Here is a 17,908-nt window from a genome sequence, read left to right as displayed (position 1 = left end):
AGACAACAACTACATACTGCTGCTTATATATTATATAGAATGGAATATAATTTATAATAGAACAGAAAAGAATATAGTAATGTAGAATAGAACAGCATGATAATATACTATGGTAGAACAGAATAGAATTTAAACAAAGTGACACTGACATAATATTGTATCTTGAACAAAAACCACAGACGCCTCAGTTGTGTTACCACAGCTTGATTTATTGTACTAAAATTTAAGTTTGACAGCAATTATGGAAATATTCATTCAAGTGTTCAACAGCATGTCAAATTGTGGTTCTTGGAATTAAATGACTGATTGCAGTGCTAATAGTCTTATAATTGTTCTTTACATTTAAAATGTAGGTGAAGAAACATTCTATATTTCACTTTAAGCAAATATTTAATCTAAAACACTGGACTCCTAAGCATGTGTTGGATCAAGAGTGCATGTGTTTTGGTAGGTGGCATTAATTTATTTTAGCTACTGCAGGCCCTTTTCAAGTCAATGGCTTAAAAATGTAACAATGTTTTTAGACATAAAGGTAAGTGATACAGAATGAATGTGGCAAGTGTATTTGTCGACTTCTTGTACCCCTGGGTTAGAGCACTTTTTACCAATGTGCACCTGATAATGATATACAGGAAAATTACTCCAGTCCTACTCTGGTTTAGCACCTTGTGTTGAGGAATATATAAAACAAAAATTAAGCTAGAGGCTTTTCAGCATGAAAATACAGAAAAAAAAAGAAAAAAAATACAATTGCAATTTTATCAAAATACACATTCAGCACATAATCTTTGGAGTGTTACTAGTAACTTGACCTCTTGGTTTTACTGCAGTGTCTTCCTGTCCCCAAAACCCGTTTCCACTGGTGCATCATTGAGTTCAGGCAGATGACAGAGTTGCCTTCTTTCTAAGGTCTTCCTAAGTTGTCAGTTCAGCTATAATGATATGCATTTTTACCTATTTTGCCACAATATAAGTGCTTAAACTGCATAGATTTAGTGTCCCAGACAGCAACATAGTGTCGGCCCAGATCCGACACTATGTTGCCGTCTGGGGTGGATAAAATGCATCCGTTCTACTCTGAGCATCGTGCTGAACCCTATGACACACCAATCCCCCCCTTCACTAAAAACCCACCCTATCCCTCAGCAGATCCACCGAACGAATCGCTCAAAAAAGCTGGCTTTGTTCAAACGGCCAAAATCTTCACCCCTGAAAATGGCCGTCTGGTCTCCTAGCGAAAGCTTTGCCAGGATTTCCTTGTCGACATCGCTGCCCATGGCAATCACCGTGGGAACGCCCTCTACCCTGCGCATTGAGCTAATGCCTTCCTCCAGGTTCTTGTTGTTGGTGACCCCGTCAGTGATGAAGACGAAAGACAGCTCGGCATTTCGTCTAGCCAATCGGGAGCCCACAATGTTGTCGACGGCGTAGATAATACCACTTCCCACATTGGAAGTAGAATCCAGGTACCTCATGTTGGCCAGGCCATCAGCGATGACCGTGAAGTTGTTGGTAAGTTTGAAGGCCAGTTGGTGTTGGGCTTCATCGCCAAACTGCAGAAGAGCCACCCTGGCGTTACGTACATCGTCATCTCCCTGGGCTAGGGACAGGCGGTTAGCGACATTTTCCACGAACTCGCGCGCATTGCGGAAATTCTCCTGACCCATGCGCTCTGAGCCATCCAGCATAAAGATGATATCAACTGGCCGCTGGATGCAGTTGGCTACGGCTGGCTCTATAAAATACAAAAACAGCAATGATTATCTAGGTTGTCATGCTTTGGATTTAGGTGGTACTTCAAGCTTGAATTGGACCAATAAAAAATTCTTTAATAAACCTTCGAAGCGTTCGAAATCAAATACTTCGCTATTATATAGTATGCGAAAAACAGTACGGCAATGGAGTAGTATGTCCGAATACATAGTATTCAAAAAAACAGTAGGCGAAAAGTACCCGGATGACCTACTACTTCCACCAAGATTTTGAAGTGCACTTTCGATGAACACTTTACTATCCCATGAGGCCGCGGGAGAGGATTTATGATTGGCAGTGAAGTGACGTGACTGGTAGGTCACGTGACAGTAACAACATGTCGGATGTAGTATGTCCAAATTTAATTCATACTACCCATATTTATACTATACAGAATGCACTTTTGTAAATTCAAATTCAAATGTAGTACCTACTCAGTATGTGATTTTGAATGCACCGATTGTTTTATTAATTGTGCAGAACAAAATGTTATATTGAGATAAAGTTCATTTAAAAGTAAATAAACCTAGAAATAATTTCATTGCTAAAGATATTTATTTGTTACAAATAATTCAAGTTGCATTTCTTGCAGTCTGAGAGCATGCCATTTTTTCATTGCACATTTCTGATATACAGTGTCATATACAGTATATATATAATACTTGATATATACATAATTGTATTACCAAGAAAAAACTAATTATTTACCATAATGGCAGACTGAAAAAATATTCTCACTGAATTGTGCATAGTCCATTTAGCTCAGAAATCTTTTTTTTTACTCAGATGTACATGGCTAATTCACATTGATGTGTATTTTCAACCTGTATAAATATCACTGAGATAATCAGCAATCATGCAATAAATGTCACATAAATTAACGTTTATATAAGGAGGCTACAAAAAGTATGACTGAACTGCCATTGTACAGTACATACATGCTTTTAGAATTATATACTCTCTAAAGATTTATGTTGCCTGAAAATCAGATTAACTCTTGGAGGCAATTATTTAGGAAATATACTTAATACATTTAAAAAGAAACTTTGTTAAAACAAATTTTTTAAGAATAAAACTGAATGCTATAACAATGGTAAAGCAATTTAGAAAAAAAATAATTCTCAATTGATCATCATACAAATTATTTGTGTACAATATAGTGGGCATTTGAAGGTCAACAATGGTAAAGCAGTAGTAAAAAGCTTCCAACCTATGAGAAGCTACTGAACTCTTAATGTGCAAAGTGCAAAACTGAAATGAATTTAGAATCAAAATGAATTGTTCATTAATGTACAGATGCTTTAAAGGAATAGATCAACCAAAAATGAAAATTCTGTCATCATTACATGTTACTTCAAACCTTTATGACCTTCTTTTCATGTACTACTTTTAAAATACTTTTATGGAGTTGTTATTTTCCTTTCTAGAGCTTTACAGCCCCTGGTCACTATATGTTTTCGTTGTATGGAAGAAAGAAAGTCATACAGGTTTGGAACAACATGAGATTAAGTAAATGATGACAGAATTTTCTTTTTTATTGTTTAGAAAAAGAAAGAAAAAAACATTAAAAAATCCCTTCAAATCCTTGAAACCCTGAGGATTCAAGCTAACCAGGGTAAGATAATGATAGCATGCTATGCAAGCAAAGTGTTGAAAAATCTGTTTGTCTATTCTCTTCATTTGCACATTTGAATGCAAACAATTATTACAGAGCAGCAGGCATCAATGTCAAGAGGCAAAGGTTGCCATTTCACATTTTTGTAGCAGGGAATTGTTTTTAGCAGAGGTTAGCAAAGAATTCAGTTTTTGTTAACTGGCCATGATGCTAACATGCTAGTTTCTTGCAAACTGCATCTTTAAGAGAGGTATCAGCAACTGCATTCGATTACTTTTAACGCAAAAACTACATTCATGCATAGACCAGCTAGCTTTTTACTTAACTGTTATTATTATTAAGCACAATTCTACAGCGAGGCCAAGTGCTTCCTACTGTATCCTTTTAGTCAAGCTACCAATGAAATTTTTGGGGGAAATGCCCAATCCCATGCTTCCTAACACAAGCCAAGAGCTTTGTTTGGGTCTCCCATGTCAGAATAGATCAATCTAAACGAGTCAATGAACAGATCGGTCCATCTCTGTTTGTCAGGTTCAGGGGTCTGTTTAGCCATCTGGGCTGCATAAGCCAATGTAGCTACAGCCTTGGTGTAGGTATCAGGGTGTTTGGCCTCTTGTAGATTGTTCATTAAGTCTGAGATGCTTAGTACAGTGGTTGGGATGGGACTGTCCTTCCACTCCTCTGCAAGGGCATCATCTGCAAGTGAGTGTTGAAACAATAGTTTTAGGGGCCTAGCAACTGGCTCCCTCTAGATGCTGTTTTGATTGATTTGAGTTTTTATTTTGATAACTTTTGCGCTGATCATTGTGCGTTTAGCTGACACGCTCAAAAGGAAATGTCACTCAATGACTGTTTACACACAACTAAAATGTTCAGATAACTTTTTACCTCAGTGCGGGGGATTCCTTGAGCCTCTGTTATCCTTTAATGTCTTTTTAAATGATTTGTTGATGTTTTCCATGTGACCTTTTTTTTATTATTATTGATTTCATATATGATTTTAGTAGCCTGGTAGTAGTTTGATATATGTCATTCATGCAGTACATGACAAAAAAAAATCCAAATTAACTGGTCAAACTGCTCATTTATACAGTATATAAATCTGACTACAGTAGGCATTGCACATTTGTACTTGTTTTTGAACAAGAGCTTGCCAGGACTGCATTTATTTGATCAAAAATACAGTACAAACAGTAGTATTATTAAAATTCAAAATAACTGTTTTGCATTTTTTATATATTTTAAAATGTAATTTATTCCATTGATGGCAAAGCTGAATTTCCAGCATCATTACTCCTGTCTTCAGTTTCACATGATCCTTCAGAAATCATTCTAATATGCTGATTTGGTGCTCAAGAAACATTTCTTATTATTATAAATTCTGAAAACAGTTGTGCTGCTGCTTGATATGTTTGTGGAAACCGTGATTTCTGAGGAGTCTTTGATGAAGAGAAAGTTCAAAAGCACAGCTTTTATTTCAAATAGAACTCTGTTGTAACTTTATAATGTAACATTATAACGTCTTTACTGTAATTTTTGATCAATTTAATGCATCCTTGCAAAATAAAAGTACTAATTTCTTCCTAAAAAAGAGAAAACTTACTAACCCCACATTTTTTTGCATTTGTATAACAGCAACTTTGTACTTAACATTATATATAGAATCAAAACAAGGTGAAAAAGTTCCCACTGCCATGTTTAGTTTATGCAAACGGTGCTACAGTGACATTCCCCCTGTGCGACTGGGCTGGTTATCACACATAACAATATATATAACATATACATTTGAGATGCATAACCTAACAAATGTATATCATTTGTTATGTGCACTGGATCGTTAATGTATAAAAGTAACCTTCATGAATATGTTGATCATTTACTCAATGTGCATTTTATTATTTTGCAGAGAAAACATTATTAATATGGCTTCAATAGGCCAAATACAACCTGAGTTTTTTTTTTTTTTATATTAGCATAATATTATGCCTGACAATAATTGGCCATGAATAATATTGTATGCAGTGTTGTTATTGGTAACTAAAACAATAAAAAATCGTTTTTTGGTATAAATATTAGATGAAAAAATGTATCTTAAAATGACAGTTAAAAATTTTGCCTTGGCAACTAATTTAAATAAATATGATATAATAAATATGAAGTACTAAAAAAATACTAAACCGGAAACTGATATAAGAAACTGATATAAAAATAAATGAAAAATAAATAAATAAAAATGACAACAGCACAAAAAAATTACAAAAACTGAAATAAAAAAAAACAAAAAAATATATATATAAAAACAAAAACTAATTCAAAATATTAATAAATACTATAATAGTACAATTATGCAAAAATAACACATTGTATGTATAGAGTACTTCGCTTCTATTTAAATCCATCCAAAGTCTGTGAAAAAGGCAATTCAAAAACAATAAGGTAAAGAAGAAAATGAATAAAATGTAGGTATTTTTGGGAAACATTGGGCTGAAACAAAAACATTCAGAATGTGTTTTAAAGAATTAGGAGCCTTCATCTTTTGGGAATGGACAAATTAGGAAGGAACACTTACCACTTTTACATGGAAGATCTGGACAAACGATCACTGGATCTAATACAAAAAAGAAAAGAAAAGAAAAGAAAGCTCTATTATTATAATCTTGGATATGAAGACATAAAAACTTGACTACAGTCAGGCCAGGTCACGAGACTTACCTGGGCAGAGTACGTTCTCGATCCTATCGATGAAATCTTCAGCGACCAGGTCGGCGAAACGCCTCATGCCCATGACCCTTCCATCTTTTCTGCAAGCGATGGACTTCAGGCTTTCATTCTCTTCCGGCTGGTCGAACATGTCACCAACACCGATGGCATTCACGTCAATGCTGGTGTCCGTGCAGAGGTAATTGAGCAGTTTGTCATCATCACGGGGGTCATACCGGCCGTCTGTGATCACAACCACTGTGACGTTAGCCTTCGCACGACGGCTGTCGCGAATCAGGTTATCGTAGGCGAACTTCAGGGCGGAAGGCGTCCACGTTCCTCCAGCGATCCACTCGAGCTTCTTCACAGCATCTTTGAAGGCGGACAAAGAGTCGATCTTGGAGTCGTTGAGGCGAATAGCTTGGAATGTTCCGTTGTGACTGTACTGGACAACGCCGACTCGAGTTCCTTAGAAATTTACCAAATACAAATTTAGTTTGATTCAATTTAACCACTTCTGCATTGTTACTAAATGTATTTAAAAGCTGATTCGGATTGTAATTTTGCCATTAACAGACAAACAGAAACACAATGATGTCTTTTTACCTGTTTCAGAACTGGGATCTTTTGCCATTGAGCCCAGTCTGTTGATGGTATTGATCACGAAGTTCTTCTCCAGGGTGAAGTTGGTCAACCCTACACTCTCAGAGCTGTCAATCACAAACACAATATCCAGGGCACCACATCTCTTTTCACAATCTGAAACGAACAAGAAAATTGTGTGACAAAAGGAAATATACTGTAGCATCTCTACTGAAAAGTCATAAGAATCTTACCACAGCATCCACAGGTCTCTCTGATGTAATTCATGACATCACATTCCTGAGAAAATGGATTCAACATTCATCCCTAACATAATTATGTGCTATTTGATTAGAAAAATTGAATGTTAATGCTTACAGTAAGGCCAGGGTCTCCCTCTGGTCCAGAGTCACCCTGTTAAGGACATCATTTAAAAAAAAATAATATTATGTTCACATAAATTGTACTGATGTTGCCATTTAGGCTCTGAATAGATAAAATATTCCATCCTTTAAATATCAATATGCACTAAAAAGTAAGCTTACATCTCTTCCTCCATCTCCTCTAGGCCCTCTTTGTCCAGGCTCTCCTGAGGGTCCGGGCTCTCCCTGAAACACAATGAAGAAATATTATCATTTTTATTATTATTATTATTATTAATATATATTAAGAAAGTAAAATTGGTTGGAAAAGGAATTTCGTGTTGACTTTAAAGTCACCATGAAATCAAAATGGACAATTCTTATTTTTTTATTGGAATATTGCAGTTTAAAAAAATTATTTATCCGTGCACATCATTATTTAAAAAAATAATAGTGTGCCCTCATAATCTTTAATCAAAATAATTTTCGGCGTGAGGGCGGGCCAACCTGTGACTCACATAAAAATGACCAATAGCAAACCACAACCATCCAATCAGTACCCAATGGACAAAATCAAGACCCACCCAACATTTTTCTTGTGCGAGAAGCCGTTTCTCTCGAATAAACGTTACAATAAAGAAGAAAAGACAGTCACAACTTCCGTTTCATGCCAACTATTTCTGAACAGCTAACGTGCAGGTAAAATGAGTCAATTTGCTTACCGGCTCTCCTGGAGTTCCGTTTGGACCTGGGTCGCCCTTTGGTCCGCAGTCTCCTCTATTTCCCCTGGGTCCAGGTGTACCTTTATCACCCCTGTCACCCTGTAGAACAAATATATATTATAATATATTAATATATGGCAGAAATAATGTTGACATGGTGTGGAAAAACTGTTTGTATTTTACAAAATGTTAAACTCTAATGTGATCTAAAGCTCTGTGAACTGAAATAACTTTCAATATAAGTACAAATTTGACTAACTACAGTACCGTAGTTCCTCTTGGTCCAGGATAGCTGAATCCAGGTCTGCCAGTATCACCCTATGGCAAGAGAAGCAACATTTTGTTTTTACAATAGACAAGCAAGCATTGTAACATTACCATTATAAAACGATTAGACTTTTTTTGTGTGTGTGTGTGTGTGTGATGTACCTTTGGTCCTGGGGGGCCAGGATCACCTCTAGGGCCAGAATCACCTGGGTCACCAAGGGAACCCTATAATGGAGATAACATGTTCATTACCAATTCTAGCTAAATAAGTTAATCAGCTGACTCGGCAGTGACACAACAAGGCAGTTGCCTTTGGTTTCTGACACTTTCAGTCAATGTGTACGGTGAGGAAAATATGACTTGACATGTTTTTATTTAACAAGAGAAATTATGTATTTCTCTCTTCTAATTTTTTCAAATTTTTTTACATTTCTGCCTGCTTCTCCAGAAGTTCCTGGTGGGCCTCTTGGTCCTGGAAGTCCATTATCACCCTAGAAGTTAGAAACAAAACCAAAAACAAATATATTTGTTTAATCATGTCCACCTTAAAACTGATAAAAAAATTATTATTATTATTTTTTTATTTTTTTTTCAGTATTTAAGCAGCCAAATCACAAAATCACCAAATTACCTTGGTTCCTTTGCTGCCAACTTCCCCAGCAAGACCCCTGGGTCCCTCAGGACCTGATTCACCCTGTCAAACGTTATAAATATTTAAATGAATCATCTAGGATATTGATCAAATAATTTTTACATTAAAATAATATTGTCTCCCCTCATGTAATCTGAGTTTTCAACAGGAAAAGAGCTACTTACTAAAATTTTTTCATTATTTTCAGTGAACCCAAACACTGACCTTGTCTCCTTTTGGCCCATTAGGTCCAGTGCTGCCTTTAGATCCAAATTCTCCTCTTCTTCCCTAAAAATGCAATGGTAAACATTACAATTCTGACACAGGTCAACCTACTGTAAGTTTTACATGTCCAAAAACTATTCCTCACAGGGTCGCCTTTAGGTCCAAGTCCTCCAGGTATCCCCTATAAAACAAAATAAAATTTCCTATAACATCATATCAAAACTGATTTAGAGAGTTAAAATTACAATAAAAACATTAATCAAAACAAATACTTACAGGAGATCCTTTCTGGCCAGGAAATCCAGGCGATCCAGGGCTTCCTCCCTCTCCCTATAGGGGGTGTCAGAGAGTACATTACAAAATGTTTGATAGGCAATATTAATGTAATCTCTGTGGTTAGGAGATCTTACTTTGGGTCCAGGATCTCCAGCCAGGCCGGGTGGACCTGGTCTTCCTGGACGACCTGGATCACCCTGAGAACAAAGTGAGAAACCATCACACTTCCAACTAAAACGCCTAAATATTGGCTTTTAAGTTTCTCTGTAATTTATCAGGTACCTTTTCTCCCGGAATCCCTGGAGGACCAGATTCTCCAACACCTCCATGATAGCCATCAGGACCCTGTGAAAGACAGGCACCTTGACATTAAGCACCTTGTATAACTTAAGTAACAGGTATTCAAAAGAAAAGACTCACATACCTTGTCACCCGGGTCACCTTTGCAGCCAGGAGCGCCAATCCTGCCAATTTTACCCTGTTAAAAAAACAACAGACATTTTTATTTATTCATTTATTTAAATTTGTATTATTTAGATGTATATTTTGACAGTCTAATGACCCGTCCGCAGTGCGTGCCCATCCGCTACGCCACTGAGTCTACCCCACATACACCATAACTAACCTTCTGCCCATCCGTTCCATTGCGGCCAGATATTCCTGCAACACCCTATTAGAATAAAAATGTTTTGTAAATATTTCAAAATACATGCTGCATGGAAGATTCTGAATTCAGAGAAAATATAAAGTGATAAGTAAATGTTATGAGAAACTTACCTTTTTCCCTTGTGTTCCAATTTCTCCCTACAAACAGATCGTTTCCATATAAACAAAAGTAAGTTTTTGGTACATTATCAATATGCCAACCACATTTATCAGATCCAACAGATAACATTGAGAAAAATCGTACCTTTTCTCCTCTGATACCAGGCTCTCCCTAAATGAGAAAAGAAACAGTAGGGTGGTTACAACTAGTAAATTGAACATTTCAAGTGCGATAATGCTAATATATACATCATATATTTTAATGACAGCTACATAGATGTACACAACATTTGAACTGAACTGAGTATTTAACGCAATATATAACACCAAAAAAACACTAATGATATATTGTCAAGGCTTCCTTCCTTTCTGGTAATTAGCTAAGCAAATATGGTTATCAGTTAATGGCAATAATGTCAAAATAGCCAAATATGTGCAGATTAATTGGTCTGACTGAATATATATTGGTCTATGACTAGACATTTCATTGCACATGAGGAATGTGAAGAACTTACTTTAGATCCAGGATGTCCAATAGGTCCCTCAATACCTGGATCTCCCTGTAGGTTTTGACATGAGTTAATACAAATAGCATTCACTGAATACAAATTATGTTTAGTATAGTGTTTGATTGAAGTGCATTATTTTACCACATGCTTTCATGAGAACTGGTTTGTACTCACAGGACGTCCACGTTGACCTTTAAGACCAGGGTCACCGTTATCTCCTTTAGCTCCCTGTAATAATCAAGGCACCATGATCAAGTCTTAAACAGCGGTGAAATTACTTGTTTACTTAAGATTTTTTTACTATAGTTCTTTGAGATACTCACTTTCTGTCCCCTGTGTCCTGATGGACCTGGAGGGCCAGAAGTCTCCAAACATTTTGCAGAGTAGCACTGGAAAATGATGATGAATTTGAGTTAGAAATCATAAAACAATGTTAAGAATTTTTTTTTTTTTTTTAAGATGTTTAGTCAGTTATTTGATAAAGCTATGAGGAGGACAATAAAAGCCCAGATTCTTTAAACAAATTCTATTATATTTTCTGGAAAAATTACAGAAAACCTTCGTAGACCTATCAGCCACTCTTAAAAATAAAAGTTCTTTATTGGCATTGGTGGTACCATGAAGAGCCTTTAACATTCATGGAATCTTTCCATTGCACAAAAAGGTTCTATATAGTGGAAAAAGGTTCTTTAGACCATTCAAATGTTTGAAAAAATATGGTTTTTTAAGAACGAACTCAAAAATGGTTCCTCTGGCATCGCTGTCAAAACCCCTTATTTGGAAACCCCTCTGAGGAAAGTGATGCAACATGTTGGCACTCAATAAATTTTTTTTTTTAATCAAAAGATGTCAGTACACTGATAGGGATCTCACCTCTTGATAAGCCAGATGAAGCTGTAAGAGAGAACAAGACCAAAGGAAGATTATTAAAATACTACATCTCTTATTTCTTATTTTATCATTAAATGTATCTGAAAATTATCCAGTATCATAATTTCAGATTATTATGCCACTGAAAGGCATTGCATTACCATTGTGTCATAAATGCGGTTGATTGTTGATGTCATTAAGACAGGCAGCCTTCCTTTGAAATCAACCGCCATGAATTTATCACGATAAACTCCTGCCGGCGAGTTAGCGATCTCCCTGAGTCCCGCCTCCTCCAGGTTCCTAGACGATGCGACAGCGAAGATCTTAATGAACTTATCGCGTGCTTGTTCCGACGCCACTTTGATCCCACCACATGGGCTTCCTGTCACGTGACCATCCGTGATGACCACCGCAAAGCGCTTGGCATTGGGTTTGGATGGAAAATCGACGAGTTGTTGGGTCATGTTGGTGATGGCACAGTCAATATAAGTGCCCTTGCCCAGGTATTTGATCGGTTTGAGCGACCTGATGAATTCATCCTTACTGGTGACACGGCTGATGATCTCCTGCAGCTGGGAGAAGTGAAGGCCTCCAACAGACCAGCTGATCTGAACTGAATCTCTGTAGTTAAAGTCTTCTAGTTTCCTAGCAAAGCGTTCGGTAAACTCTTTGATGCTTTCTACCAAGCTGCCAGGTGGGTTCTCCTGCAGAGCTATGGTCTCAGATGTGTCGATGACAAAGTACAGGTCGATTGGGCACTCGATTGGTTCTGGAGGGACAGAACACACACACAGCAACACAAGTCACTAAAACTACATGAAATAATATTAAATAACTGTTATACTTGTTAAAATAATACTACTGTTAGAGCTGCATGATTCTGGATAATTTGAGAATCACGTAAAAAAAGAAATTATTCGAAATGTTTCACGATTCTGAACAGACAACTTTAACAAAATAACGTAATGTACTAGAGGTTCTGACAAAATGTTAATTGAATCACTTACAATGAATGATTCATTGACCCTCTCATAACTTTCATACATGCACTGCGTTAGATTAAACTGGGAAGGGTCATAGCACTTGCATATTGTTGTCCTATTGTTAGTTTATTAACTGCTTCTATTGTTCTCATTTGTAAGTCGCTTTGGATAAAAGCGTCTGATAAATGAATAAATGTAAATGTAACTACCTTACTTGTTTCATTACTAGATGAACAGCATTTTTTAACAAATCTCATGAGGTGAATTATTCAATGACAAATACATTTCACCTGTCACTACCTAGTGACATAACGATACAATTGTTTTTTAAAGCACCAAGTTACTTTCAAAAGGTGATATGCTCTATTTTGATCGGTTCTGTAGACATCAGTGTTTATATCCGAACAATAAAAAAAATTATCCCAGTACTTAAGTGATCATTTGAATTCATGTAACACAAAAATAACGTGTGTGGTTGAAAAGGAAGCTGTTTCGTACCTATACTGTATATAACAACTGCTCTCTCTGACTCGGATTTCAATGCTGTGATTTTGTCAAAGGTTTAATAGACACAGGCAAATTGTTATCATTTCGGAATAAGATCGCATGGGTGTTTGAATCTAGATTGCGATCTTTTTGCGATCAGCTCTAACTACCGTTCAAAAGGATGAGGTCAGTATTTATTTAATTTTTTAAGAAATTAAACTTTCTTATTTGAGAAAGGATGCATTATATTGGTCACATGTAACAGTAAAAACATTAATAATGTAAAAAAAAAAAAATATTTAAAATAAATGGTGTTATTTAAACTTTCTATTCATCAAAGAATCCTGAAAAATATTTGGTAACAATTTATTTTAAGGTGACGTAGTTACACGTTACTACATGTTCTTACTTTAGTAATAACAGTAAATTATGCATTTTTACAAGTAACTAGACCTAAACCAAACCCTAACTGTAATTTAATTGTAAGTTCATGTAGCCAAGTTAATTAATATTACTCAGTACTCTTTGCAAGTACATTGTACTTGAGTAAGTACAATGTAACTACGTCACCTTAAAATAAAGTGTAATCAAATATATTTTTTGAAAAAAATTAATACTTTTATTTAGCATTGACAGTAAATGTTTTTGTAATGTTTTTGACAAAAAAACGGTCTTGCACTCACCAAAGCTGCATGTGTTTGATAACAAATACAGCAAAAACTAAATAAAAATATTTTAAAAATTCAAAATAACTGTTTTCTATCTTAATATATTTTTAAATGTAATTTATTCCCGTGATGGCAAAGCTGATATTATCACTGTTGAAAACAGTTTCTTAATATTTTTGTGGAACCTGTGATATATTTTTCCTAGGATTCTTTGAAAAAATTCAGATGCAAAAAAAAAAAAAAAAAAAAACAGCATTTATTTTGAAATTCAAATGATTTCAAATCTAACAAACATTATAAATGCCACTTTTGATCAATTAATATGCACATCCATACTGTTAAATAAAACATATGTGAAATGAGCAATGAAATAATACATTCATATTATAATAAAGCAGATTAATCGGTCACAAGCAAGCATTTACTCACTTGCGCAAGAAGAGCCGTCTGTAGTCTGGCCCTGTGTGGGAACGCCCACAAACAAGAGGAGGAGGATCGGCAGTCTCATCATCCTCATTCTCCTTCCTAAACAGACATTTATAAAGCGGACTTTTACAAGAGGGCAAAAAATATGTTTCTGCAGTGCCATAAGTTGGGGAATGTGACCGTTTTACCACTTTAAATTAAAGTAGGCTACTCTGATGCACATTCATGAAATTATGAACTAACAATCTATATAAATTCACTATATACATTTTATCTAAACTATATAAGTTCAGTTTCGCATAGTGTATCTTTTGCATCAGTCCAGTTGCACTATCCTATTTCTGATAAGGGCATATAAACAGCTAAACTACACCAAATGATTTTATTAAGAAATTCTTAAGAAATTAATTTTATAATATATAATTGGATTTGTGTCAAATATATTAGAGAAGTGCCCTTGAAAATGCTCAAACAGAGTTAAGTGACAAATGGAAACATGAGTTGGACACACCCGAGAAGATGAATTGAAAATTGAAAGACAGGAGGAAATTCAAGAGGCAATGGCATTCTGGGAAATGAAGTGTTCTTCCACAACATTCAAAGTTTGTCTTGACAAACTTCCCTTTTCCTTGTTTAAAATTAGTATTGAAACTTTATGAATTTATTATTATTATCTACTTCCATAAATTCAAATGTTAGTCCTTGTTCCTGTTTGCTTCCTCAATTCAAATCAAATTCAATTCAGAAAATTCCATTTGGAAATGAGCTATCGTACTTTTCGAGGTACAAGCCAGTTTGCTTACAATATGTATTTACTTAAAATCAACTGTCTTTAGAATAAGAGCTTGTACATGTTTCTGAATGTTTTAAAATGGCAATAGAGCTGTTCAGTTTGCAGTCCTAAAACCCAGAAGAGAATCAGCATTTTGAGTCATGAGTTTTAGGTTATGAGTAAAATAAGGATTGTGGCTAACATTCCCTGAAGAGACTTTCATGTTTTGTTCTACAACATATATTACACACGTTTTTAAAATGGAAGTTGCTAAAAAATTGCTAAATAATGACTACAACTCCAAGTTGTGAGTTTACATGCTTGACAAATCAGACAACCATTATAGAACTTATTTAGTGACTTGTTAGCAACTTTAAAACTTTTGAGGTATGACTGTGTGTGATATATGTTTTAAAACTAGGGCTGTCAAAAGATTAATCGCGATTAATCGCATCCAAAATAAAAGTTTGTGTTTACATAATATATGTGTGTGTACTGTGTATAATTATTTTGTATATATAAATATACACACATGCATGTATATATTTAAGAAATATTTACATACATATACTGTATATATTTATATATAATTTAAATTCTATATAAAGATTTTTTTTTATATATAAATAACACATTTTTCTTAAATATATACATGCATGTGTGTGTATTTATATATACAAATTTAATTATACACAGTACACACACATATATTATTTAAACACAAACTTTTATTTTGGATGCGATTAATCGCGATTAATCTTTTGACAGCCCTATTTAAAACAAAACATGATAGTGTCTTCAAATAGTTTTTAGTATATTTTTGATATGCATAATATGCATATTTTGCAATAGACATAAAATATATTGTTTCTATATATAATCAACATCTTTAAATCAACAGTTGTATATTTCTGCATTGTTTTTAATTCGACTATGTCATTTGCAATGCTTCATGGGTTTGTAGTTCTTTCTCTTATTAAAGCCGTTCTCAGTCTTATATCTTTGGTGTTTTTGTCTGATTTTTTTGTTGTTGCTTCAAATCAAAGTTGTGATTCACCTCGTTGCTGGTTGGTTTGGTTCATAGCTTATAACTCTATTATAAACTATTAAAAACGCTGTATTTTGCTGCAAGGCCAGTAGTTGGCGATGTCACTTTGTAAAGAAAAACTACAAGCCTATAGACTGATCACATCATTATGCATGTGTTCACAAATTTTTTGCATGTTTTTTTTTTTTTTTTTGCAAAATTTTGCATTATTCATATTTTGCATTATGCATGTTTTAACAAATTTGTGTTTTTGTAAATTACATGGAGACAATAATGTTATTGTTTAAAACTTGCACTAAGAATCCTGTTTTCAAAAGTTAGCATTTACAAGCCCCCATAACACCATTGTTGAGTGAATGAAAGGCCAAAAACACATAAAAAGTTTTCCGTTTTTATTTGAAAATGGTGCCGTGCCCCTCAATTAAGTCAAAAATTTCCACAAATAAATCTTACAAATAAAATCCCCATGGGGAAAATACTTCCAGTGGGCGGGCACTGTTGCAATCTATTAGCTTAAGCTTTAAATAAGGGAGTGGCTTAGGCAACCGAAAGTAGTTTCTTTCAACCGAAATTGTCTCCATAGACTCAATAATAATTATCCTAGGTTATTTGTACTTTTTACTCTGTATTTTCAATGGAATGCATTTCAATGCATTTGTGTGTGAATTATTGACCAGGCTGCTGCTAAAGCGCCAAACAGACTAGATTAAATAGCCTAATTAAATTAAATTAAAAGATTAAATAAAAGATTAATTTTATATCGATTTCTGGGGTGGATTTTCAGATATCAATTAATAGAATTAATCAATCCAAACAATTGTACAGTTACAGTATCAAATGTCTCAAATAAGACAAAAATGACTCCAAGTGACTTTCAAAGCCCCCATTTGTCCCCTGAAGTAAGACAATTTTTGTCTCAGATGAAAGAGTTATTTGCTAGTGTTCTGAACAGATAATCTGTTGAAAACTAATCTGAGTTCATATTCATTCTGGACCATATTTGTCAGATGCCAATTCAGAATAACTACTAAAAAGGCATCTTCCATTAAAACTACTATGTTAAATGTTTAAATGTTAAATGTTTTACAAACAATTATCTAATCTAGGCCTTCGCATTTGTTCAAATGAGCCGATATGCATGGTCTAAAATAAAATAGGCAACAAAACAGAAATATGGCCTATAGCCAATGTTATTCCTGCTTACATCCAAATAGCACAGGTGATTATGACATGATGAATCATCAAGTATTGTAAATATGTATGATTCATATATTGCAAATGCATTACATTTACATTAGGTTTTCAAGGTCAGTTTGTTAATCATACTGATCACACCATAACTTTCAGGTATTTCAGGCCCACTTGACAATTTGACATATTATGTGAAATATAGGCTAGTCATAATATAAACACATGCATCTTCCCATCATCTAAAATACGTTTTAAAATCAATTAAACAGAATAACAGCACACATATGTTATCTATAGGACGATCTACGAAATTAAATAACTTGAATAAGCGTATGCAACTCACACAGGGTTATGGAATCAATAATACAGCATGCACTAAATTGTTTTTCAGCAAATATAAGAACCATAGAGAATTTATGTGAGAATTTACAGTTCGCTGAATAACTGAACAATGTGCAGCAAAGTGATAGCATAAGTGCCTGAGCATTACTTCCACTCATCAGAGACAGAAACGCACTGCCAAAGTTACAGAAAAGTTAGTCTTTACTTACCCACCAAAGATCAGAAAATCTGAAGAACTTTTCGAGTGCTGGTTTATGTTTAGGGTTATCAAGCATACATTCCGAACTGGGTAAAGCAAAAATCAGAATAAAGTCCAAAATAAGGGAGTGAGCGAGAAGCCAAGCTCCAGGAGAAGTTCCCTTTGCGCTTCTCCCTCCTTGAACAGAAGTCTAGTCCCTCCTTCATCAGCGCTAGAGGACCGAGCATCTGTGCAGGGCCTATTCTGTCCGCATGGCGGCGCTGTGCATCCACACTGATGGACTGTACACCCACTCCTCACGATTTTTTATGGATATCTGGTGATAAGATGAGGGGGTTTTGTGGATCACCCACATGTTTACAAAGACCGTAGTAAGGACATCTCATTGAATTATATATTTTTTGTTAAGAAGTAGGATATGTAGCCTATTGTATTAATGGATTCGCAGGAACTCTCATATGGCAATTTTCTTCTGTGGAAGTGCTTTAATGAAACGCACATGGCAGAAGCGATATCT

General features: G+C 35.0%; 1 protein-coding gene across 1 annotated transcript; it reads right to left on the bottom strand.

Moving 5' to 3' along the window:
- Nucleotides 1-188: 188 nt before the first annotated feature.
- Nucleotides 189-17,597, bottom strand: col6a2 (collagen, type VI, alpha 2; the record flags this gene model as incomplete). The annotated part of the gene is given in 29 exon segments (XM_082155456.1): nt 189-1,735; nt 5,937-5,975; nt 6,080-6,535; nt 6,674-6,826; nt 6,904-6,949; nt 7,028-7,063; nt 7,195-7,257; nt 7,734-7,832; nt 8,001-8,051; nt 8,163-8,225; nt 8,429-8,491; nt 8,632-8,694; nt 8,857-8,919; nt 9,002-9,037; nt 9,133-9,186; nt 9,267-9,329; nt 9,415-9,477; nt 9,557-9,610; nt 9,758-9,802; nt 9,910-9,936; nt 10,043-10,069; nt 10,413-10,457; nt 10,581-10,634; nt 10,730-10,795; nt 11,280-11,300; nt 11,438-12,045; nt 13,843-13,938; nt 17,406-17,486; nt 17,489-17,597. Coding segments are annotated over 29 exon segments (3,237 nt in total). The 3' UTR covers nt 189-1,142.
- Nucleotides 17,598-17,908: the final 311 nt, after the last annotated feature.

The sequence above is a fragment of the Leuciscus leuciscus genome (genome assembly GCF_965113295.1).
Source record: "Leuciscus leuciscus genome assembly, chromosome: 23".
Classification (NCBI taxonomy): domain Eukaryota; kingdom Metazoa; phylum Chordata; class Actinopteri; order Cypriniformes; family Leuciscidae; genus Leuciscus; species Leuciscus leuciscus.
This window is presented reverse-complemented; position numbering and strand designations above follow the sequence as displayed.